The 12,826-nt window shown below is 41.8% G+C and overlaps 1 protein-coding gene across 1 annotated transcript in view; it reads right to left on the bottom strand.

The window, feature by feature from the left end:
* Positions 1–12,232, bottom strand: part of nt5c1ab (5'-nucleotidase, cytosolic IAb) — a 51,494-nt gene extending 39,262 nt beyond the window's left edge. The window contains exons 1-2 of the mRNA XM_076293358.1: positions 12,155–12,232; positions 3,670–3,837 (exon numbers count right to left, since the gene is read on the bottom strand). Coding sequence (XP_076149473.1) covers positions 3,670–3,837; positions 12,155–12,232 — 246 coding nt within the window. The remainder of the gene's footprint in view (positions 1–3,669; positions 3,838–12,154) is intronic.
* Positions 12,233–12,826: the final 594 nt, after the last annotated feature.

The raw sequence follows: 12,826 nt of genomic DNA, 5'->3' as shown, positions 1-12,826 counted from the left end.
GCTTTGGTTTTGATCCAAAAACCCGCCAGAGAGGTTTCCTCATACACACTCTTAAGACCACCGTCATTTGCAATTTCGATCAACTGCTCTTCCTCCTGCGCTGACATGTTAGGACTATTCGGGATATTGACAAATGGGTTGCGGACCCACTCATTGGTTTGCCGTGGATCTTTGGAGGATGGGAAGTAGCCTAACGCTCAAACTCATTTGAAAGCGCAACAAGGTGATCGCGCACCAGCTGCAAGAGAAAGGGCCCTGCCTCAGTCTCTCCCAAAACCCCCACTACTGTTTGGAACATATCAAATACACCCCGTCCCCATTCGTCCCCACAAATCAAGCTTGGCTTTAAATGCAGCGACTTTATCTGCCAGTTTAAAGACAGTCGTCATTCTCCCCTGGAGTGACAGGTTGAGGTCATTAAGCAACCCAAATATGCCACATAGGTAAGCGAGTTTTGACACCCAGTCCTCATCACTAAAATGTGCAGCTAACGGTGACTTTTTTTCTGTAAAAAATCTCTGCAGCGGCTCTCGCAACTTAAACACCCTGGCCAGTGTCTGCTAAAGATGCTTGTTTTTTGATGCTCATTCTAGCAGTTTAGCTAACTTCGTGTGACACTACCGTTCGCCAAGAACTGATCAAGTGAAGTGAGCTGACCTGAGGCTGCGCAGCGTTGAAGGCAATATGTAAAGTGTTGAAGGCGGGACAGACGTAAGAAAATAGACCTGGCAAAATGCAAACATGTGTGCAATCAAACAACTGCATATAGGCCTATGCCATGTAAAAACGTGACATTATTGCGAATTAAATTGAGTTTAGTTTGCATGCATTTTTTTTAAACTCATGTCGTAGGCTACGGCCCGGTTAGGAATGTACCGGCCGCGGCCCGGTGTTTGGGGACCGCTGCCTTAAATGGCAGGAAAAATCTTCAGCCTATTAACTGACCACCCGATTCACGTTGGCTGGGGGGGAAGGGGGGCCATCAGACATTTGTGACCAGTTAATTCGGCCCTGCCCCCAACAAATCACACCTTCCCACCTCTGACAGCTTAAAAGAACTCACACCTATTCACAAACCTGCGGCATTTTGCCGTGTTTTGAAATCCTATGCAGCTTTCAATAGTGAGGAAGCAATTTTGCATTGTAGGCATAACTAACATGCAATAACGCCACCAACAACAACCAAAACTAGGCTAATCATTGTCAAAATGTAAATTAAATGTAACATTATGTGCATCAAATTAAAATGTTCTCTTTTGCAAACGTAGGCATAGTAACATAATAATTTAATAATGTTACAAAGATACTACATCAATCCGTATGTTTCATTAGGCTACTAGGCTATTTGTTTTGCCTTACTCATTATTCATTTAGGCTAGGCCTTTTTATTCAGTTATTAATCATCTTCCTTCTCACTACTTGTGTAGCGCACGCATTCTCCGACCTGTCACCTGTCACTCATCATCGGAAGAGAGGTGTTTGGAATCATTCCCGCGTTACAATCGTCAGCCAATCAAGGTGGTCACTTCAGTCAAGCTCGTGCATGAGTAATGACGTCATCTATAGCAACGAAGACTCACTCCTAGTTTAGGAGTTGTCTGAAAGGCTTTGTGAATAACTTTTAAGAGAAAACTCCAAGCTAAAATCTTTTAGTGCGATTTAGGAGTAGCCTACTCCTAGTGGTAAGATAAAAGCCTTTGTGAATAGCCTACGGCCCCAGTTATTCATCATCTTCCGTCCTTGTGTAGCGCACGCATTCTGACACCTGTCACCTGTCACTCATTATCGTAAGGGAGGTGTTTGGAATCATGCCCGCGTTACAATCATCAGCCAATCAAGGTGGTCACGCTTGCCCATTTACACAAATGAATGGTCGAATATTACTGATGATCATTGTTATTTAAGAACATGCAGTGTGCGTAGGGCACCAAAAACATCTTGCTCGTAAAAAAGCATCATACCGCACATTGTGGCGGGTCTGTTATTTACTGTAGGCTGCGCAAACCACAGGGCAAGCCTGCATTCGAGGCCTTCTGTTGAAGACTTTTATATAAAGCCTGCGCTAACAGTAATCCTCCTGCCCCTGATAGGCCTACCACAGCTGTGGATATGTGTGGAATGTTCAAGTAATAACACAATCCAATGTGTGTCTCAATTGTCCCCCGCTGACCAGACCACCTCACACATTTCTCTAGATTTTGCAACGAATTTACATGACACAATGCCATAAAATATGCCAGTTTTAGGACACAGAATAATGTTTGTAATGATACCAGTTAGGCCTACGTTTAACAGTAACAAGTGTAATGAGCTATTCATTGTCGAAGGTGCATGGTCAAGTGAAATTCTTACTTTGGAAAACAAACATTTGCCGATATCATCGCCGATCATCAGAATATTGCTCTGGACTGCAGGTAACTTGTTAACCCAGTGGTTCTCAAACTTTTATTTAATTCCCCACTTTGATCAAGGGGCATTACTGATGATAGTGGAGATAACGTGTTATCCCGAGGCCTTTGCCAGTCAGCATCTCCGACGGTAGTCTACCCTATTAAAAATAGGCTATACGTTTTCGATGTCCCAAACGGAGAGACATAGGCTACTTTATTGTTTTTAACAATCTCTATGCTACTCACAAAAATGTAGGCATGGGGACATGATGAAGTAGGCTATCCAACTGTCGTGTGTTAAATTATTGTGATTACGAGCCAGTGGTTTTCAAACATGCGTGACTCGGACATCTAACTAAATGCAACAGGCTCATATCGTCCTCGCATTCGCAAAATGAGGACCAGTGTTTTGTCAAATTGCAAATAGCTATTCGTTTTAACGAATTTTTATGATAGTAGCCTATGCTTTTTGTATAGGCTACTATCTTAATCTTGGAATAACGGGAAGGGAAGTGGCGCGTCTGCAGTCAGCCAAATATGAAAGTAATTCTGCGGCATAAAGCAGATGTATTTGTTTATTGTACAGAAACAGAAAAATAAAAATGACATGTCAAGCAGTCAACTGACTACATTGCAGTCAAAAAGTAGGGTAAATTAAGACACTGTTTTGATTTGCGTAGTTGCATTGCCCCCAACACTGACAATAACATAGCAGATTTCGATTTTCGCTACCACCGTGTAGTCAAGCCTTAAGCCATACCCAAGTAGCCTTAATGAGGTAATGTTTAATTATGCATGATTTATTTTGTTATTGAATTCGTAGGCTGGGATTCCTCTCGGTAACAATTATGTTTGGTAGCCTCCTGCTTTTTCAGAAGGGGCGGCAGTCAGGCTACTGACAGAGCGATGTACAGTGGCAGAGCGACGCACAGTGGCTGAAAGTGGTACTAAAGCTTCACGCAGCTTCACGCCTCGTAATGCGCGACTGAAGTGGCCATTTGAAAGCGATGCCCACTGTATGTGTGTATGTGTGAGTGTGTGTGTGTGTATGCATAAGTGTGTGTGTGTGTGTGTGTGTGTGTGTGTGTGCATAAGTGTGTGTGTGTGTGTGTGTGTGTGTGTGTGTGTGTGTGTGTGCATAAGTGTGTGTGTGTGTGCATAAGTGTGTGCATAAGTGTGTGTGTGCATAAGTGTGTGTGTGTGTGTGTGCATAAGTGTGTGTGTGCATAAGTGTGTGTGTGTGTGCATAAGTGTGTGCATAAGTGTGTGTGTGCCACACCTTGATGAAGGGGAAAGCAGGGCCTGGTTGGAGGGGCTCCATCTCGTGCTGCTGCTGGTGGGCCAGATACTCCTCCATCCCCTTCTGCTCGTAGATCTGCTGCTCCACGTCCATGCTGAAGAGCACGCGCGACGACACCGCCACCGTCACACAGTTCTTAGGGTTGGGCTGGCACACACACACACGCACACACATATACATACACACACACACGCACGCACGCGCACACACATATACACACACACACACGCACACATATTCATACACGCACACATATACATATACATACACATACACATACACACACACATACACACACACACACACACATACATACACATATACACACACACACACACATATACACACACTCACGCGCACACACACACACACGCACACATATACATACACGCACACATATACATACACATACACACACACATACACACACACACACACATATACATACACATATACACACACACACACACATATACACACACACACACTCACGCGCACACACACTCGCACACACACACACATATACATACACATACACACACACACACACATATACGCGCATACACACACGCACGTACGCACACATACATATATATATACACACACACACACGCACGCGCACACACACACATATATACATACACACACACCAGTGGCGGCCGGTGGTTAAAAAAATAACGGAGGAAGGAATGTCCGCTTGATTGGTGTTGGTGGCAATATGTGAATAGATGTAGGCCACCTACCCCGGCACATTTATAGCAGCAGTACTATGTAGCATTTTAACTGGCAATGTTGTGCAATAAGTCACTTTGGATAATAGTGCTAAATTAATAAATGTAAATGTAAATAAATGTAAATTTAGGTCTGGGAAGTCAGGGAAGATATGTAGGTCTAGTTATGAAATACTGTTTTCCAGATGTGCAAAATTATGAAAAGTCTGGAGGTTTTGCTCAATGTAATACATTTGCAGAAAAGTCTTTAACACTAAAAATAGACACTTGTTTTATAAAACCATGTAACTATTTACCATTAAAAAATAGACCTTAAATGTGGTTATTTGTAACATGCTATTGTTTTTAAAGCCAAATCGCTATAATTTAAAGACAGGTTGTAAGCTAGGTGAGAATTTATACTCAAAAGGCAAATGTTACTGAAGACGTCATTACAGGAATGCATCATGGTCTGAAACATTCATTAACAATGTTACCATCCAAAGATACAGTTAGTAACAATAACATATTAACAACAAGAACATGATTTAACAATTGTTTAGTTAAGGCATAACTTGGATGATTATAGCAACGCATAACTATCCAAAAATGTTTTAGCCTCCTATCACCAAATGAACTGTCCACGTTTGTGACAGCAGCTGTAGGCTATAGCTGATTGTTTTCTGTGCTAACGTTACCAGTTAGCCATTTGTCATACGATGTAGCATTCAGCAGCCTACACTAGCCTTACCATCTTTTTTTGGAATATGAATTTTTTGAACTGGTCTTTCTGCTTTGATCCTAACCTTCGCACTGTATTTGAAAGTATAAAAGATGTATATTGTCCTCTGATTCCATTGTACTGTTTATTTCACGAGCAAAAAACAAGCTTTCCGTTCAACACAAGATTCTTAGCTGTATGACTGCAGATAACGTTCTTGCACCGTTGCCGCTAAAAACAGCACCCCCTATCGCAATTGAAAATTACTGTACGGAGGAGCTTCCTCCCTTGGCCATTGAAAACGACGTGATTCACGAGCCGCTGGGGTCAGAGCCGTTTATAATGGACTTCAATGAGGGGCTTGAGGAGGAAGCTCCTCCATACAGTAATTTTCAATTGCGATAGGGGGTGCTGTTGGCATTTTGACCTAGGGGAACGATTTTGTTCATTCAAAGTGTTAAAAATAGTAATATTAACAGTAATTTATCAGATTAGTAATTCACTTTATATATTTTTTATTTTTCTCTGAAATTTTAGGGAGGGTGTTCCTCCCTTTCCTCAATGAAGGAACCTCCTCTGACACACACATATGCACACGTGCACACACACACATACGCACGTGCACACACACACACACACACACACAGACACACACACACAAATCAATAATATCCATATATATCCATGAATAAATCCACCTATCAGCTGATGAGGTCTGGTGAGGTCTGTCATGGTCAATGTGTGAGACTTCAGATCTCAGATTAGGGGTGTAAAGATTAACCGATACGTATCGGTATCCGTTTTTAACGTGTAAGATACGGCTACATCGATACGTGAAGCCCCGTATCGGAATAAAACTGAAATGAACCGGTCGTTATATCGATTTACTTGTTATGAATCGGTTCACAACCTTTTCTGCTCGCTCAGACTCTCATTTACGTTCCAAGCAGCGCGTTCATCCCACATCCGGTTTTGAAACTACACGTGGCATGGAATTGTGGGTAATGCAGTTCGTTTTTGGCTACATTCATTGCCCAAAGTTGTCAAATGATCTCATTACCCATACATCTACTGCAACTTAAGCACGTGACAACTCGCACTCGGTCGTTTGTTTTACAGTTTTTACTCTTTTGTTTTTCAAAATCCAGCGTGAAATTAAACACTAAACAGCAACGATAGTCTGTAGAGTATAGCCTTACGTTTCACGAAGGGATTTCCTTAATGTTAAATATTAATTTGGCCCTTGCTAAAACGATGCACAAATTATTAGCCAATTATTTTGTTCATATTCACTCAGACTTGTGGCATTATAGGTTTCTGCATTAGGTCTACCGTTGGAACAAAATAAACCCAGAGAGTTCATTGATATGTGGGCCTATTTTATTCTTGTAGGCTATATGAGAAAAGGCCAAGAGTGTCTTAAGCACTGTTTTATTTTATTTCGGTATTGTCTTACCTCAACAAGGCTACAGCTCCATGAAAACAATCAGATAGTCTATAAAAAAATATGTTGTATTTGCTGCTGTGCTTGACTGAAATGTAGACTATTCTTTTTTCATTTCAATACAGTATATGAAACAAACCTCAGTTTAGATAATCATATTCACACATGTTTTTGCCTAATTGACAACCATGACCATGATAACTGATAATATAAAATGAATGTGCACCTTGAGCAAATGATAAAAAAAATCTTTCAGAAAACTTTCCATACTTGAACTGCATCGAATTGCATCGAATCGTACTGAATCGTTTTTTATGAACATGTATCGAATCGTGCCCATGTATCTAGATGCGAATCGAATCGTCTTTTACATGAGAGATTCACACCCAAGGGCGTCGTAGTGGGGGGACAAGTGGGAATAAATTACCCGGGCCCCAAGTGGGGGGAGGGCCCCTAAGGAGTTGAATTTTATTTTCCTTAATAATAAATAATTTCCTTAATTTAAAGATCTTAATAAATGTTATTAACTAATATAGATGCAAATATTTCGGGTAAATGCATCAGTTGATTGATGTATTAAATTGTGTCCAAGCCAACATTGTTTGAGGGCAGGCACCCTCTCCCTTGCACGAAATGGTTCAGTCCGCCTTCCCCTGCTAGGCGCATTTTTGAAGTAACGTTCATTCTGCCGAAGCGGCAATGCAGACGGTCACGGTGTGAAGATGTCTAAGTCTAAGAAAGCTAAATCCGGTTCCCAGAAAAGAAAAGAGGCAAGAAAGGGAGAAAAAAAGAAATGAGGGAAAACAAGTGTTAACAGCCGTCTTTCCCAAGAAAGGTGAGCCCAATGTGAAAGCAATAGTCTACAAATGAAATGAACTCCTGAAGGTTACAAAACACTTCAATACCACCGCGAATCCGCGATTATCAGTGCTAAAACAGCATTAACACAAAATTACAAATAACATGATGCCTGATTTATAGCCTACCACAACATTTCAATAGCCTACTAATTCGAAAATTATTATGAGCTAATAGCTTAACTTAGTAGGCTCAATGTTATATAGGTTCATGAGGAAAGGCTGTCAAATTAGTAGCAAAGCTAACTTGTGAAACGCATCACACTCAGTTTCAGAAACTGTCACAGAGGGTGATGCAGCAGCAGCAACAAAAAAAAACAAATAAAATCACAGCAAAAGACAGGGAAGGGAAACCATTTCCTAAATACCGAGTTGTTAGATTAATTCAATGTGTGATTAGATAGTAGTTAGTTGTGAACCTCATGCTTCATGCTTACAGCCGGTGGTTGGTTGGTTGGGGGGGCCATGGCCACCACTTGTGCATAGGGCCCAGAATTTGGTGCTACGCCCCTGTTCACACCCCTAGTGAACATAACTTCATGAATGTTCCAAACCGTAGCCTACTCCAAAAGACATGGACACACGATTATTACCTTCATGTTCCAAACCGTAGCCTACTCCAAAAGACATGGACACACGAGTATTACCTTCATGACACAACATGTTGCACGCACCCGTTTTTCATATTTTTTTTCTCTGACTTAAGTTTTTATTGGAGTGATATTTGAGATCTGCAGACTCACTCTGATAAGCCAGTTTCCTCATACATAAAATGACCTGGATAACACCACTCAAACAAACACATCGACATTGCAGAATGCGAGTTGCATCGTGTATATTGTGGCGTCAGCGAGGGGGGCATTAATCTGTGAGTCTTTGCTACTTACAAACTTCGCATTAGTCTTCGCTTTCCTTGTGTTTAGCGCAGTGATGCTGCCTCATGGTGCCCGGTGGCGTGCGCTGGTGCAGGGAAGGGAGGGGGTGCGACGCTGTTGGCCGGCTGGTGGATCTGCAGCCGCTCGAACGCGACCCTTGACATCGTTCACCAAACGCGACCCTTGTATTGATACCGTTCACCACCGTCAAGCACCTCAGATTAGCAACGTCTGTGATGTAATCTCCCCAAAAACAGTAGGGTGAGTCAAAGAGGAGTGTGGACCTAGGAATCTGGACGATCTGGGGAGATTTTGTAAAGACGAACGGTCTTAAATCCCTTGCTTTGTATTCTCCAACTTTATGGGGTTTTATTGGCAAAGGGAGGCTTAAGAAGTTATTACAAGCAGGGGTGCCAATAATTGTGAGCAATGTGTTTTTGTTACAAATATTTATTTCTTTATGAGATTTTCCTTTTTCTCCAAATAAATTTGCTTCCCTTCAAGGTTGGATTTTTCCTAATTTCTTTCATTGTGAGATTACAATAAATCACCAACAGATTGTTTTTTTATACCAGTTTTTAGTCAACTTTAACCGAGGTGCCAATAATTCTGGAGGTTACTGTATATAATTGCTATAATTATTGCTATAATTTTAAACTATATTTTCTGATTCAAAGCTGAACAACAGCTATAAAACTGACTAATAGCTAGATTCATGTCAATTCAGGTTGGTTTTTACAAAGTTAAATTGTGTTTTGTTTTATAAATCATGATATTGAATTATGCAGGGGCCGGTTCCCCAAAACGTTCTTATCGCTAAGTAGTTCTTAACCTATTCCTTAACCGCTCTCTTAACGTTATGGCATGATTCCCGACACGTTCGTACGCTAAGTATATCTTCTGTAAGTCACACTTTCGTAAGGTTGGTCTGGACCATTCGTAGCTCTCTCTTAGCGTTGTTTGAGCTCTCAAGACGCTAGTCGCCGCCACTGTGCAGCAGTCTTTAGAAATCAGCGCAGCTCAGTACAAGTCAAACTATGGTACAGTATGTTGATGATGTTGTGGCTCAACGATGATTTTATGTTATGAACATTTTAAGACTAATAATAAAATATGTTTGCAATGGATGCAGGCCTATTTATGAAGTTTACTTTATTTGGTATCAGAACTAATATGGTGGTAATTAGCCTAGGCTATTTCGTAATGTCATTAAAGCGTTCAAATTGGCAATCACTTTTGATAATTAAAAGCTGGCAAAGAATTTGCCTCTAAATGGCTAAGATCTATAAATGGGTAAGCATGGTGGTGTCCAGTAAGCGACCAACTAGGCCTATGGCAGCGATCCAACGTGTCCTTGTATTGAATCAAAAACGGCGCCGGCCGCGTAGCCGTGCAGCTGCTTGCCAATCAATTATAATTGTAAGGTACCTTACCATTAATATAAAAGTGTATCACATAATTTTTAGAAGTCGTTAAACCCATCAAGAAGCGGCACAAGTGGCACAACGGGATAAGGAGGGTGGATGATTAGCGAGGGATACCCGGTTAGTCTACCCGTCACAACATATCGTGTGAACATATTAGGCTGCCAATTTGATAATTTAGTTAATAGTTTATATTTTACTGATAACTTAAACTATGTTCAAATAAATGTTACTGGAATAATTTGAGGAATGTTTTATTTGCATAGAACGTGTTGTCTTTCTTAACGCCGTCATGCACCTTCGCGTGAAGTAGAAAATCGATTCCTGAGCAATCGATGCCAACTAATTCAGCACCTTCACTTGGGACAGCGCCTTTGTAACGTCGAACGTAAGAGGCAGCGTGTTAAGAAGCTTCCTAAGGGACACTTCGGGGAACACACTTAGGAACATAAACAACTTTGGAAAGATATATCTTTTGAGTCTTCTTAGCGCGCTAAGAGTGAGCGTTATCGGGGAACCGGCCCCTGTGCAAGATGCCTCAAAGACAGTAGACAAATGCAGAAAGGAAGCCACAAAAGGCTCTTTCTCTCTCTCTCTCACACACACACACACACACACCACACATACAAACAAATAGATAAAGATTTCACCTGGTGGGGTAAATGATCTATATACTATAGTATGATGTAGTTTGTTGTAAGATTCCATGTTGAATTTTGTTTCAATATGGGTCGCTATAATTTAACGGATTGAACTGTAAATTATGCTGACATATGTTTAAAAATCTTGTTTCATGTGCCCCTTTTTCAATTTGAGCCCCTGGCCCTCCAAAGGTCTCTGCACGGCCCTGATATAGAGAGCTAGGCAATGCCCATGATGATGACTGAGCTGTGTAATGGGTCTGTTGCCTATTAGACTACTTTAGGCTATATCACGACTACTTCATGACTACCTAAAACCGTCTTTATTCAGAAACTGTGTCATTGGTCATTGATTTATGTACTAAAAAATAGCCCTCTAGCCTTTTTCACAAGCCTGTATTACGCAATGGGATCCTCAAAATTCCACGCACGTTATTATTGATTTACTTTCTTCCAGATATAAAGTTCTTTTGTGAATTTTTTTGTGAATAAAATGATGGCTTGATTGAAAAAAGTTTTCTTCATGATCCTAAATTCATAAACTCAAAGTTGCAAGTTGGGTGCTTAATATCACATGGGCTTTATGCAGCCATATTTGTGTATGGGTATCCTAGGTATCTTTTCTGCTTCAGGGATATTCTGAACAACAATCTTAAATCGAGTTGAGTGATTACCCAGGCTTTATTTACAATAACTTTAAAAATTATGTTTGCATGTATGTTATGTATGCAACTTTGAGGGCATTTCCACCCTTTATCTAAAAAAAGCACCATTTTGCTGTCCATGGGCTAAAAGTGTGTTTATTATAAAGTGTGTTTTTAATCTGGTAACCAAATGCTTAGCTCACCAGTTTCTCCTTTTAATTCTGAATCCATACATACCTCATATGTTATATTTGGTTAAACTAGTCAAAAGTTGTAGCAGTTTAAATATTTTGCAGCGCCCCCTAGAGGCTATTTTGTTATCTGTGTGTTTGACACTCGGACTCAAATTGTTCTATAGACCTTTCACTTCAACTTAGAAGTGAAAACCAAACTTTAACACCAATTTGAAATGACTGAGAAAAATTACACATACATACGACCCCACTATTGACACCGTTCACCACCGTCAAGCACCTCAGATTAGCAACGTCTGTGATGTAATCTCCCCAATCAAAGGTAATCTCGCAAACAAGCACTCGTCATCACACCCAGTGTTCCATGAATGTAGTCTTGAATTACGTAAAAACAAAGGACACCTGAAACATTAAAAACGTTGGTCATTATGTTATTGTAGGGACCTGGGACCATGGCGGAAATATCACAATGCATCTCTAGTTTTATACACGGTTAATGTATTTTGTGAACTGTCCCTGCAGACATAAATCACAATTTGACACACACTGATTAAAAGCATTTCCCAGTTGCTCAAAACTGTAAATTGTCTGCTCTCCTGCTTATCCGTCTACTGTCTATCCTGTCAACATTAAATTAGGTGATGCGTTTGGCTCGATCACTAAATTTCATCCAGCCGAAATGACGCCCAGTTATAGGCTGCATCTGTGCGATGTCATGTTCTAGCGCACTGTTTCCACGCATATGCAAAGCCAACTCCCCCATACGGCTTTGCTGTTTAATGACACATGATGGTGCAACTTCGCAGTTATTCACTAACTGATTGAACCAGGGGAGAACACACACAAGCACACACACAAGCACACACACACGGTATAGCCTACGCGCATACGCACGCATTAAAAACGAGAGTAATCTCCGTTCTCTCGGCTGCATGATCTGGTTTAAAAACTCACCGATCTTGGTCTTCGGCGCGGGGGGGAAATATCCCGCCCCCCGTCAGTGTCCAGGCGAGTCCGGTTCACTTCGTTCATTGCCGCGTCTGGATGTTCCCAGTGACGCTTGTGTTGTCACGAGCCACCTGATATCCCACGATCACTACCTCCTCGTGCTGGCTTTTCTCTCTCTCCTCTCTCTTTCTGTCTCTGTTCCTCCTCTCCTCTCTCTTTCTGTCTCTGTTCCTCCTCTCCTCTCTCTTTCTGTCTCTGTTCCTCCTCTCCTCTCTTCTCCTCCTGTCACTGCAAAGCTCAGCCTCGTATTTCTCCCACCAACACACCAGTGTTTCCCCGCGAGCTGCTGAGGCAGAGGGGGAAGGGAGAGGAGAGGAGGAGAGAGGAGGAGATGAGGGGAGGAGAGGAGGAGATGAGGGGAGGAGATGAGGGGAGGAGAGGAGGAGATGAGGGGAGGAGAGGAGAGGAGGGGAGAGGAGGAGATGAGGGGAGAGGAGGAGATGAGGGGAGGAGAGGAGAGGAGGGGAGAGGAGGAGATGAGAGGAGGGGAGGAGAGGAGAGGAGGAGATGAGGGGAGAGGAGAGGAGGAGATGAGGGGAGAGGAGGGGAGGAGAGGAGAGGAGATGAGGGGTGAAGCTTGGAAATGGAGGCAGGATGCAGATGCGGTAGCCTATTACT

The sequence above is a fragment of the Alosa pseudoharengus genome, unplaced genomic scaffold (assembly GCF_046254945.1).
Source record: "Alosa pseudoharengus isolate Yale_2024_CS ecotype anadromous, Long Island Sound unplaced genomic scaffold, YU_APseudo_1.1 YU_APseudo_1.1_scf_2, whole genome shotgun sequence".
Classification (NCBI taxonomy): Eukaryota; Metazoa; Chordata; class Actinopteri; order Clupeiformes; family Clupeidae; genus Alosa; species Alosa pseudoharengus.
Note: the sequence above shows the minus strand (reverse complement) of the source record. Positions and strands in the feature narration are given on the sequence as shown.